At 55.3% G+C, this 13,144-nt stretch overlaps 1 protein-coding gene across 1 annotated transcript; it reads left to right on the top strand.

Moving 5' to 3' along the window:
• Nucleotides 1-3,351: 3,351 nt before the first annotated feature.
• LOC111929326 (uncharacterized) lies at nt 3,352-12,639 on the top strand. Its single transcript, XM_023926884.2, has 10 exons — nt 3,352-3,508; nt 3,907-5,355; nt 6,149-6,241; nt 6,815-6,919; nt 7,511-7,620; nt 8,428-8,622; nt 9,778-9,940; nt 11,117-11,282; nt 11,423-11,517; nt 12,170-12,639. The coding sequence occupies exons 1-10, from the start codon at nt 3,352-3,354 to the stop codon at nt 12,253-12,255; spliced, it is 2,619 nt and encodes an 872-aa protein (XP_023782652.2). The 3' UTR covers nt 12,256-12,639.
• Nucleotides 12,640-13,144: the final 505 nt, after the last annotated feature.

Below are 13,144 nucleotides of genomic sequence, written 5' to 3'. Positions count from 1 at the left end.
TTCTTGGATGCTTTTCTTGAATACCTTCAGTGTTTGGGTGTTTGGCTGAGCCTTTCCCAGCTCTCCTTCTCCATCTCCAGCTCTGCTGGGTCACTGAGCTGGGAGTTCACCCTGGAGCTTCCAGGGAACACCGGGAGCCTTTTTTCCCAAAGCAATGTTTGGATTCTGGGAGAACGCCACGGCTGTCTGCTTTGTCCTGCAGCGGAACATGGGGACATTTATTACTTTGGGCAGAATAACAGCCTGGTGGGACACACCTTTATTTAAAATCAGATTTTTTACTAACCCCCCATGCAGACCTTTGTTGTAGCAATGTATCCCTGGCAATTCCAGAGGAGAGGCAGGGTTGTGATGTGAAATCCAGCTGTGTGCTGTGGCTGTGCACTGTTCATCTTGCTGTGTGCTAATCCAAAATGAGTTTTGTTCTCTTTCCATGTTTGCCTGGAGAGGGGCAGCGTTTCCTCAGAGCTCTGTAAATGTTTGTTCTCACTAACAAGGTGGGATGGAGAACTGATGGCAAGATGCCACTGGGGATGGGTGAAATGGGATGGTTTGGTGTTTGTCGATGTGTCCCAAGGCGTGGGGAGCCCTCCTGGAGACAGAACTCTTGTGCCCTGGAATATCCTTGTTGATATCGCTCATGGAGAAGCAGCAGCGGCTGTCAGAGGCACGGGGTGACTCCAGACAGCCCGGTGGAAATGGGATGAGATGGGAATGACCTTTACTGGAAGGGGGTGAAGGGAAGCTGCTGTGAGGACAGCAGGCAGGGGAGGAAGCGGTGTCCAGAGCCTGTCCCGGGCTGCTCCGAGGTCACCGGGGGACGAGAGCCAGGAGGGAGGGAGGGAGGGAGGACCTCGCACTGCCCCAGGGTGAGGGATGCCGGGGGCAAGCAGGGAGAGGAGAGAAGGTGGAGGGGCCAGGATGAGGGAGGGTGTGGCTTTGGCTTTGCCCTGGCTGCACGAGGGATTTGAGCAAGGGAAGGATCATCCCGGGCTGCCCCATCCCTCCGGGAGATGCAGCTCTCTGCTCCAGGTGTCTCCTGAGCACGGGGACATCTCCATCCCGCGATTTCCTGGACAGAGGCTGTGCCGCTGGTCCTGGGGTGTGCAGAGAGCTGCTAATCCCACCTGGGAGAGAGGGATTTTCCACCTGCTCCCCTGCCTCCTGCCCCGTCCCGCGTTATCCTGTCGCACCACCGGGGCTCTGTGGTGCGTGCGGACAAACGGGTCCTTAAGGACAGTGACAGCACCCATGGGTGGGGTTATCCCGGGGCCAAACCAGGGTATTTTTGATCAGGAAACCCTCCTGGGGGTTCCCTTGCTGAGCCTCGTTTTTCCAGGCTTGCTGCAGCCCTCGGCGTTCTGGTGCTGCTGCTCCTGAGACAACACCAGGGGCATTTTCCTGGTTTGATGTGTCCTGATCTTGCAGGAAACCGAGGCAGGGACAATGCCCAGAGGTGAACTAGTCCCAGGGCAGGGAGCAGGAGTCTGGGTTGGTGTGTGGGTGTGAGCAGTGGGTTCAACTGCGGCTGCTTCCAACCCCAATCCCTCCTTTTCCTCCTCCTTTTCCATATCTCGGGCTGAATCCTCTCACATCCTTCCCCTTCACGCCTCCTTAGCCTGACAGCAGGTTCTGGTGTTTGTCTTCCTCCCTCCTCCCATGTCTGCACGGGAAGAAGAGGAAAACATCCCTGTGAGTTGTGTCTCCATCCCTCCCCAGTCACAGCTCTTTGCTGCGGGCCTGTTATGCAGAAAACACCAAGAGAATGAGCTCTGGCAAATTAAAAACCACTGCTGGGAGCCAAGGAGTCACCAGGCCAGCCCATCTCCCTCCCAAATCCCAGCTCACCCTCTTCCCTGGACCTGCTCCAAGCAGGGGCTCTGAGCGTGTCTTTGAGCCACTGCCTGGGCTGTTTCAGGGCAAAACATCTGGAGGAGCTTAATTTTGTGGCTCATTTCCAAGTGCAACCATTTAAACCAGACTGCTTCTCTGTGCAGAAGTGTCATTTAAAATAATAAAAGAGGCAAAATCGTGGAATCCACAGGCTCAGCTCTGCCCAAGGGCACAGGGTTCCTTGGGACCCCTTTAGAGGCAGTGCCTTGATGGGAAAAGGGAGTATTCCTCCCTGGGAACTGGGATTTGGTGCATCTCCCCCTCCCAAAGCCAAAATCCCGACCTTTAGCACAACCAAGCAATTGAATAATTCATTGTTCCCCAAGCTTTGCTTGGAGGTTTTTAGCCTTTCCTTATTTGATGAGAGTTGATGTTGCCAAAGCAGTTTGGAGCTGTCAGAGTCAATTTATCCCTCATCCTTCTTCCTTCGGGGAAGTGACATCCTTCAGAATAAATGGAGAGAGGAAAACACGGGTTTTTTAGCAGAACAAGAGAGTCCAGAGGGTACTGATGTTTGCAAAATGTAAATTTGTGCTGAGGATTTGTAGGGATCCTGGGATTTAGGTTCATTATTATTCCCATATTATTTTTCTTTGGGTGGTGCTCCTTCCCTCCTCCTCCTCACTCCCCCTAACAATAGTGGAGCTTTGCTCCCTTTCCAAAGGGCTCTTTGGAATGGCTGAGTGCAGAATACATCACCTTCTCCCTTTCCAGCTTTTTTACCTCACCAAATATTCTAAAAATACCCAAATAACAAGAACATTGCTGTCTTATTTTCATCTTTGTTTCCCAACAAAAGCCTCCAGAGAGAAAACTTCAGCTCCTGGTACCCAGGAGTGCCGAGGAGTGGAAACGTGGGGGCTGCCTGCAAACAGACGAGTTCATGGGAGAAATATGAAGGGTTTGAAAATAGCCTATTTAGTCACTGGGGTTTCAAGAAAGGGATGGAGCTGGAAAATTCCATCTGGAAGGGAGACTGTGTGTGTGTGTGTGCACCGTGCCTGCCCTGTTTGTCTGCAACAGTGGATAAGAAACGTCCTGGAACGGCTCAAAAATACCTTGTGGGTTTCGTCTGGATGTTTGTTGGTTTGTGTTGGGCTATTCACGCCTCTCCATCTCCAGCAGCCTGGAGAAGAGGGGACAGCAACCATCACCACCACCTGCAGCGCTTTGGGGCACCTAAACATGTTTTTGCCAGGAATCCTGCTCGCCTAAATAGGTTGTGTGTGTTTTTTCTGGATAGGGCTGCGGAAAGTAGGCACCTCAAGTGGTGCTTTGAATCGAGCCTTTGTCTGCAGCGAGGAACATGGAAACACCTGAGCCTGTCACCAGCTTGTCGCTGCTCGGGGCAGGGGCACGGCTCTGCAGCTTGGCTGGGTGCCCCAGCCCGGCGCAGACGCCGCTGCCGGGGAGGTTGTGGGGGCGAGGGCCGACTCTGCTGTTTTGTCTGGAAGGGCCATGGCGAGCGCCGAAGGTTTCGCCGCCGTCTTCTACAGCGAGCCAGGGGTGCTGGGGCTGCTCGGCAACGTGGTCAGTGCCTTCCTCCTGTGCCTGCAGAACTTCACCGTGGCCACCACTGGCCTCGGGCCTCGGGTGGCAGAGCAGATCCTGGCAGGTGGGTGCTGCTGCTCAGGGTGGGGCTGAACGTCCCCTGAGCTCTTTGAGGGTCATCCCCAGGGGCCAATGGACACCACTGGTGGGACGGTGGGGAAATGTGGGTTGTGTCCACTGTGAAGGTCTGCGTGCTCCTGGGGGTGGCTGCTCCTCCTTCCCCAGCCACCGGGCCAAATGTTCCACGTGTCATTCCCTGCTGGATCCAAGCTGTCCTTGGGGCCTGCTCACCACACCGAGCCAAGGGGCCACACACAGAAATTTCCCTTTAGGGTGGGAGGAGGCCACAGGGCTGCTCACTGGAAGGCCACGGGACCTGCCATGGGGTGTGCCCTAGAACTTCCTGCAGCTCCAGCCCTTTTTTGCTTGGCTTCACACCTGACCCCTTCCTGCATCCCTCAGGCATCCACCTCATCCTGATCGGTGGCTTTGTCCAGCTCCTGGCCGGATTTCTCGCCTTCCGCAAGTATGACCACCTGGGAGGCGCGGCCTTCCTCACCTTCTCTGCTCTGTGGAGCAGCTATGGGGTCACACGGGTCCTGTCCGCCGCGTATCCCGAGAACACAACGCTTCCCTCCGGGAATGCCAGCCAGCTCCTGGACGCCGGCACAGCCCCACTCTCGGCCAGCCAGAGCGCCGTGGCCGGGCTGGTGGCCTACATCGCCATCTCCTTAATCCTGTCCTTCTGCTCAGCCACCGTCAACTACATCATGCCCTTCATCTTCGGGGCCATCACACTGGCCCTGGCCTTCGAGGCGGTGGCGCTCTTCACGGACTGGGCCCTGGTGGTGTCCGGGGTGCTGGAGCTGGGCATTGTCCTGTGCGGGCTGTACGGGGCCGTGGCTCTTCTGCTCAAGGGCATCACCCAGAGGTACGTCCTGCCCGGCTTTGGGCACCCCCTCTTTAATGTCCTGCTGCTGGGCTCGGCGCAGAAAAGCTCCTCCAAGGCCCTCGGGGAAGAAAAGAAGAAGAACACAAAGTACGCGGAGCCGATGGCCCTGGGGAACATCTGCGACACCGTGTCACCCTTCATATTCGCCTTTTACTTCTTTGGGTACATGAAGACTTTCTGCGTGGGAGCAGCATGGATATCCATCATCTCCAGCTGCCAGCTGCTCTCCAGCTTCTACAGCTACCTCAGAGGGGATGGCTACCACACCACCAAGTTTGGTGTCCACAGCCTCTTCTGGCTGGTGATGTCCTGGGAGGAGTTTGTGCTCACCGCCTTCCTCGGCCTGCCCATGGCTCAGGACAGCAGGCTGGGAATGTTTGGAGCCTGGTTCTTCCTGGCCACTGCCTGCCTGCTCTTTCTGATGTCGATCCACAAAGACACCCTGGAGATGCTGCAGAACGCCTCCTTCATCGTCCTCACCTCAGCCTTCGTCCACCAGATCCCTCTGTCCGGCGCCCGGCCCTTCCTGGGGGCCGCCTGCAGCCTCTGCACCGCGCTCTCCCTGTACGCCACCTTCGCCAGCCTCATCAACTCCATCGGGGAGAAGGTTCTGATTCCCGTGGGCCCCCAGGCCGTGTCCAGCTCAGCTCTCCAAGCCGTGCTGGGGGCTCTCAAGGCCCGGCTCTCGAGGTCCAAGGACGTGCCCAGCGGCACCGGCGCTGCCGTGCCGGACGCTTTGTTCTACATCTGCAATGGCCTGGCTGCGGCCGCCGCCATCCAGGGCAGGCTGGGTGAGCCGGGCAGGCAGCAGCTCTCCATCCCCTCCGTGCTCATCCCGGGAGCCCTGGGGCAGCTGTTCGTGTGCCGGATCCAGGTGCGGGGCGGGAAGAGGTTCGGATCCGTGCTCCCCTTCTGCTACGCTGTCTTCTGGGGAGCCTGGACCTGGCTGCGCCTGGCAGGTAAAGCAGGGGATGGTTCCTGCTTTAAAGGGTGTCCCCAGGGAATCCTCCAGTGCTTCCTCCAGTGGAATTCCTTCTGTCAGGAGAGTCAGAGACATCAGGGTTACTGATATTCCTCCCTGGAAAAAGATAATTCACAAATCACCCCAGTTTGCTCTCGGCTGCCATTGCTGCAGGCACTTGGTGCTCTCGGTTCCAGGAGTCCAAATTGTGTCATCAGCTCCAATAAAAGCCAAGATTTCCCTGCAAAAACTTTGTGAGACAGGCCTGGCTCTGGGCCGTTATCTCAGAATAACAACTCAGGAGATGCTTTTAGGCAGTGGGAGACTCCAGGTTCTGGATTTCTCCTTCGGGAGCCTGCAGAAGTCTATCCCAGCCATGAAAGAAGCTCTCAGAAGCTGAGCCTGGTTTTTAAAAGCTGCATTTTGTTCCAGGTGGGCAGAGTGTCCACACAGCCTCCATGCCAGGCGCTCTTAAAATGAGCATCTGTGGGGAAAGTTAAAGCTGTGGCTCTGGACGTGTGGCAGGAGCTTCTCAAGCGTCCAGCCCGGCCCTGAGTATTCCAAGCTGGAGGTAAAACTCAGAGCTTTTTTTGGATAACCGTCGCCAGCCCCACAGTTAATACCTGAAACGCTTAGCGTGGCAGAAACGGCGGGTGTCGATGAGGGAGGGTTTTTGGGAGGCCACCATCCACCAGCTGGAGCTGTGGTCATCCCAGCTGAGGCTCTGCCACTCTCCTGTCACGCTGCTCCTCGTGGTTTGCTCATAACCAGATGTGCTGCTCCTGTTTCAGGCCACTTGCTGGACATCGGGGCGGGGAACACCGAGGGATTCACGGCCGGCTCCATCGCCTTCTTGGTGCTCAATGCTTTTTTAGTCATTCTGGGTGAGTCCCAGAATCACGTGGGGTGTTTATGGAGGGGCGTCTGGGGTCAGATGGTGAATCCTCCTGTGGTTGCTCCGTGGAGGAGATGCACCAGTGAGGGAGGCCTGTCGCTCTGATTAAGCAAGAACGGAGATGTTTTGCCCACAGCCAGTAACAGAAGCTGAGCTGGGCTTAGGAGAAACAGCCCCAAGGGAATGGAAGAACATTTCAAAGAAAATAAAAGGATCAAATCAGGTGAAAGCGTTCTATGCTCTGGGCCACTGGCATCAATCCACAGCCACACTCCAGCCCAGCTGGTGTAAATCAGAACCTGCTTGGCTGCTGGGGAAGTGTTTTCCATGTGAGCACAGTGTCCTGGCAGATCAAGGGTTTGGCAGAATGTCCGTGGAACCTGAGGGCTGAGCCGACCCTGGCTGTGCCTCTTTGTTCCTCCACGGACAGGGAAATCAGAGCTGGGGCTGCTCAGTTAAATCAAACAAGCCTCAGTTGATTTAGGAACTCTTCTGCTGGTTCATGGACGTTTTATGGGCTGTGATTGATGTGGGTCCCTCTTGTTTGTGTTTCTTTCCACAGCTTCCTCTTTTAACATGGTGCTGCTCTGCCTGACCTTGGCCATGGAGCTCTTGACCATTTGTTTTCTGCTCTTTACAGTGGAGAACCTCCCTTTGCCTTTTGAAAGTGAGTTTTAGGGGAACCAGGACATTGAACCTTCACCTTCAGGGTGCAGGGAGTAGGTCCTGGGTTGGGGAGCAGTGTGGGAAGCTCAGTGTGACAAAATCAAGCAGAGCATTCCTGCTTCCTTTCCCTGGAAGTCTGGGGTGTGTGCAAGCATGACTAGAGGAGGAAATCTTTCCTCTTATCACACCCAGGGCCTTGAGCTTCCAAATAAACCCAATGCTGCTGGATCAGAGCATCTCTAGAGGTTCTGTCCATCTCTAGTCCCCAGCAGATGTTCCCTGAGGTGTGGGATGAGCTGAACGTGCCACCACTGTCAGTGGCTGCAGTTCTGCTGAAGCTCTGCCTTTGCTGCAAGTGACAATTTCAGTTTTAATTCCATGGGGTGCTGCAGCAAGCGGATTAGCGGGAGCTTTTCCACTTTGTCACCACAGAGTAGAATCACAGCACCATGAAATCCAAGCGAGCGAGTCCGGCCATTCCCACGGCACTGACAAACCCTGTCCCCAAGTGCCACATCCACGCTGTCAAATCCCCTCCAGGGATGGGGATTCAATCACCCTTCCTGCCTCTGACTCTGGGGTTTTTTTCCAGTTGTTGTGTTGAGCATTGTCAGCGTCATCTGCTTCTATGGAGCCACAGCCTCGCTCACCAACTGCATGTTTGGGAAGGACCTCCTGATGGTGGGACCTCCTCTGCTCACAGTAAGAGATGCTTGGCACGCTGGGGTAGCTTCCCTGCTCAGAGGGGATATTCTGGGGCCTTCAAATTCCTGTGGAATTTCCCTTCTGCTGAATCCTTTAGCGCTGTTCGAAGTCCCGGTCACAGCACTTTTGTAGGGAGATGTGAGCTGGAAACGAGCTCTCTTCCATCAGGAATAACATCGGAGAAAGGGCAGGGATGCTCACAGGACTCCTCTAGCGCCCCAAAACAGCTGTCTCTGTGCTCCTGGGGAATCAGCCATCCCCAGTCTAAGAATTCCTCATAGACTGGAGTTTTAAAGCCATAACCTTGGGAGCAGGGAGTTTAAAAAGTTTCCCAGACTGGACAGCAAGAATTCCCCATCTTTTCTTGACTTCAGACTCCTTCTGCTATCTGGTGTGTGTGGCCAGGGCAATTCCCCCTACCCAGGGTGATGGATCTGACAGCTCTGACTCCTGCTGCAGAGAAACATTTCCATTAGATCAGCATTTCATGGGAATGCACTTGAAACTCCATCCCTGCCTGGATTTGGGATTCCAGAAGAAATTCCTTAGGTCATTTTGGAGAGCAGCCATTTCTCCAGGAAGCTGTGCTGGGTGGGATTCATCTCCTCTAATTTTAGGCATCGGCAGTTGAGAGAGTTGAGTTGAGAGCTGCTCTCTTTGGCTTTAATCACTGGAATTCACCTCCCCTGCTGCGGAAGAAGCGTCCCTGGAGGTGCTTCTCTCCAAGGGATCGCGGCACGGTGGATGCAATTCTGCCTTGTGTTCCATAGGTTCTCTTACTCCTTGTCTCCTGATTCCTGGCAGGTCCAGAGCTCCAAGGAGGACAGGGAGGATCCCCTGCCCTGTGTCTGCCCCAGGTCCCATCTCACGAGCGGCCTGAGGACCATCGCGGAGCTGCTGAACACGGGGGCCGTGTGCGGGGTCCCCACAGACACCGTGTACGCCCTGGCAGCCTCCTGCAAGCACCCCGAAGCCATCGAGAAGGTCTACAGGATCAAGGTGGGAACTCAGGGATGTCTCTGCTTACCTGGCTCTGTGTCCTGCCCATGAGCTCGTGCAGGAGAAGGAAGGGGAGCCGTTGGTTTCAGGTTGTCCCAAAACTCAGGAGGTGGCCATGGGCAGAGCTCATGAGCAATCACAACAGAAGATCAGGGACAATTTTCTGAGCAAGGCAGGGCACAGCCCCTCTGCTCCAGGCTGGAGCACCGGGAGTTGGGCAGTGACATCCCTGGGGATGGACAAAGCACAGCCCCAAACAGGAACAGCCGCTCATCAGCGGGTCCAGACCTGTGTTTGTCCTCTGTGCCCCACAAAGTGCTGAATCAGAATCCCAGGGCTACATCCCCCCAGACTTTTGGAGCCATTCAGTGCTGGAACCAGCCCCAGAGTTTGCACCTTCAATCCAGCTTTTGCAGCCTGGCCCTGTCTGTTGTCCATGAGGCAATTTCCTGGCTAGCCTGGAGAAATAACCATAACAGACGATCTCAGCTGGCCCCGGGCGCGAGCAGCGGCACAAAGGCCGTCTCTTCTGTGCTGCCCTGGTGCCAGTGCTGACCTTCCCTGCCGATGAGAGAATACAAACAGAATGTAAATACATGCCCAGTTCCTGAGTCATTTGGCCCCACTGAAGCTGATGTCAGTTGAGGACTGAAATGACACCGCTTTGCGAGCTTGTTTTATTTCCCCTCCATCTCCACTGCTGGTTTTACACGGAATTTATTTCACTCAGCTTCTTCCAAAGCGCTGGAGGGGTGATAATGGAGATGTTGGTTTGCAGGGGGCTGAGCTCTCCATCCCTTATCCCATCACAAATTGGTGTTTGACTTCCCAGAAGTTTGGAAAAAATCAGGCCCTTGGTGTGTAAGATCCCAGAAATGCTGATACTGAGTGGAACATCGCTGTCCCTGTGATGGATGTGCTTGAAGAGGGATGCAGCCCAGAAGTTCCCAAGGGCAGGCCGCTGCTCTGTCTCCTTTTTAATTTGCACGTGCAGATCCAAGCTGGGGCATCCATCACAGCTCAGCACTCGTGCAGACGCAGCATCTTCCTCGCCTGGAGCTCCCTGAGAAACACACAAAACAGGGTCCCAGCAGGCTTCGAGGTTCTCCAGGCAAACTTTCTCTCTTCATCTATTTTCCCCCTGTTTTTTTTCAGGACAGGCCTCAAGAGAAGCCCATCTGCATCTTCATTTCCAACCTGGAGCAGTTGCGAGCAGCTGCTCCGCCCATCAGCCCCCTGCTCTGGGAATTCATGGAAAATGTTTATCCCGGCGGCATCGGCTGCATTATCCGAAAGGGAGAGTGGCTGAAGAAGTTGGGTGAGATGAGCAGCACGACCCTCCTGTCCCCCTTTCATTTTTCCAGCATGGCAGGTGTGCAATCCCAGCCCCCTTTGGGATGTGATGGGGAGAGATTCCGGTCACTTTCTCCCAAGAAATGCCCCCTGGAGCTCCCAGATGCTTTGGTGGGTGTTGAGCAGAGTGCATTATCCATCTGTAATGACTCATCAAGAGTGGGAGCCAGCAGAATGAGCTCTTTGACCAGAAACAAGGGAGGCTCCTCGGCCTGGGAGGGTCCCCTCTCCCAAGCCCCCCGCTGCTGACTGGGAATGAGCAAACCAGGGTGGAGCATCCAGGAGATGAGAGGGTTCCGATGGTCATCCCTGCTCATTGCCTCTGCCTTCCCACCCCGTGGGCACGGGCACTGGTGAGCGCTGGGATGATTCACCTCAACCCTGGCTCCTGGGAATCCATGGAAACAGCACGGAATGAGGGAACTGGAGGGGCTGGAAAACAAATCCTGAGCTGGGACAGGGGCTCAGCCTGGAGAAAAGGAGGCTCAGGGGGAATTTCTGGCTCTGCACAACTCCCTGACAGGAGGGGACAGCCAGGGGGGGTCAGGCTCTGCTCCCAGGGAACAGGGACAGGAGGAGAGGACACAGCCTTAATCTGCACCAGGGGAGGTTTAGATTGGACATTAGGAAAAAAATCTTCACAGAAAGGGTGATTGGACATTGGCAGGGGCTGCCCCGGGAGGCGGTGGAGTCCCCATCCCTGGAGGGGTCTAAGGAAAGGCCGGATGTGGCACTCGGTGCCATGGTCTGGGTGACAAGCTGGTGTTGGGTCACAGGTTGGGCTCAATGATCTCAAAGGTCTTTTTCAGCCCAGCTGGTTCTGTGATTCTGAGTTACCCACATTCAACAGGCAGAGGAAGGGTGGCAGGGTGGGCAGTGCTCACAGACTTTGGGATATGGGGAGTTCCTGTGTCCGTGGAAACAGCTGTGATGTCTCCAGTTGTGAATTGTTTCCTTTTTACCCAGTTGGAACACTAATTGTACCTCTGCTCTCAGACTTCTGCTCAGGAGTGGACACCCACAAAGCCACATTCAGTTGGGTGCATGGAGCAGGGTCACTTCCAAAGGAAGCAGGAGATCCCCCCAGTGCCACGACAGGGGCTGTGCCAGCTCTGCCAACGTCCTCTGCCTGTCCTTCCAGGGGTCGGAGCAGGATACAGCAGGGTGGGAACCCAGGACAGCATCATGATCCGAGTCCCTGACCTGACAGTCCTGGTGCACCTCATCGACATGACCGGACCCTTGGCCATCACCTCGGCCAACCCCAGCGGGGAGGCAGACAGCACCCACCACGACATGGTCATCTCGTGAGTAGCTGGTCACCGGCGGTGCCACCACCTGCTGAAGTGGTGGCAGACCTCAGTTTGATGTCCTGCACCGAGGGGAGCCTCAGCACGAGGTCACAGCAAGGTCCTTGAAGGGTTGTGGCTGTTTCTTTCCCCCACAGGCGCCTTGGCCATAAGCTGGAGGGTGTTCTCTGCGATGGAGAGTCTGACGAGGTGGTGGCGTCCACCGTGGTCAACTGCACGAAGATTGATGAAAGTGAGTGTGAGAACCGCCCTTTGTGTCACCCACTGCGCTTTCCTGGGAGGCTTCCATGCCTTTCCCAGTATCAATCTGGCAGCACAGAGCGCTCCAAGAGTAACAGCTCTTGAGTGCCTGGACATTTGCAAACATGTTGATGAAGAGAAGCAAACAAAAGACGTCCTGGGAGGACCTCAGTGTTGACAGGGAACAAGGCAGGAGGACAAACACGGCTGAGCAAGGAAAATCTGCCTTGTCAGGGTGAAAAGGCTCTGAGTGGGAGGGTGGGGGCTGCTGGAAGGAGGGGTGGGGGCTGCTGGAAAGAGGGGTGGGTGCTGATGGAAGGAGGGGTGGGGACTGATGGAAGGAGGGGTGGAAGCTGCCTCAGCCCACCACACAGAGGGTGGTACAGGAGCTTGCCCACAGTGATGCAGCAGCACACGCTGAGGTGGCTCTGGGTTGACATTTGAGAGGGGTTGATTAGTGGAAAACCAAACCCTTCAACAAAGTGTGAGGTCAGCGGCTGTTGGTGGTTTCACTTTCTGAGCAGTCTCTCGTCCTTCCACACGACTTTATTTTGAGTGGCTTTGCTGGTGCGAGATATTCTTTTATGCTCCTTTCTGTGCCCCTTTGGGGACTGTCCTGACTTGTTCACTCTCCCTCTGGGAAGGTGGCATCATCATCGTTCGGGAAGGCTGCATCCCAGCAGGAAAAGTCATGCAGATCTTTGAAAGGGCGAAGAGCAGAGTGGTCTGAGCCGAAGGAACCTTCCCCGAGCAAAGGAACAAAGTCTGCTCTCCCTAAAAACATGAGGTGTCCCACGTTTTGCTGGAGCCTTGGGAGAGACATTCCTTCTCTGATCCAGCTCTTACCTCCTCGGGAAGAGCAGCACTTCTTCACTTGAGGCCTCTCCTGGTACCTTCCTGCAGTGATCTCTTGTTTATCCCCAGTAAGTGCCTGGAATCTCCAGGAGAGCTGCCCAGGAGCTGATGCTTTTCCTCAGGAATTCCCAGAGCTCCGGTGTTTCTGAAGTGCATTGGACTGTGAACGCAATGTTTGTGCATCCCCCCCCCCCACAACACTCAGATCTGTGTATTTTAAATTTCTAAACCCCACTAAATAAATCCTCTTTTTGGAACATAAGGAAAAGGCTTTGAGTTTTGTTTGATGTCCACCAAGCTCCTCATCCTCCCGAAGGGGCAAAGCTCCATGACTGAACACCAGAGGAAGGAACAAGTACAGGGAGGTGTGATTCTGACAGAGGGTTTACAGCAAATAACTCACCCCATTCCTCCCCTGGCATCTTCCCAGCCACTCCCCAGCTCATCCCGGGGCACTCAGCTCCTTGAAAACGCAAAGGAACATCCATGAACATCCATGGCCAAGCTGGGGGCTGTCGAGGGTTCAGAGCCATGGGTCGGCTCGGGTTGGAAGGGATCTCCTGTCAGGATCATCCCGTTTCCAGCACCTTGCCCCTGGCAGAGTGCTGCTGCCCCAGAGCTGTCCCCACAGCAATCCCCGGGGCTGTCCCCACCCCTGTCCCCAGGACCCGCGTTAGGAGCTGTGGAGGGCCAGAAGTTTCTGCCAAGAGCAGAGAACAGAACCTCCCTCCATCCCAAAGCAAACAAGCCCCAGGGGGAGCCAG

This window comes from Cyanistes caeruleus, chromosome 14, assembly GCF_971803275.1.
Source record: "Cyanistes caeruleus chromosome 14, bCyaCae1.hap1.1, whole genome shotgun sequence".
In the NCBI taxonomy this organism is placed as follows: Eukaryota; Metazoa; Chordata; class Aves; order Passeriformes; family Paridae; genus Cyanistes; species Cyanistes caeruleus.
This window is presented reverse-complemented; position numbering and strand designations above follow the sequence as displayed.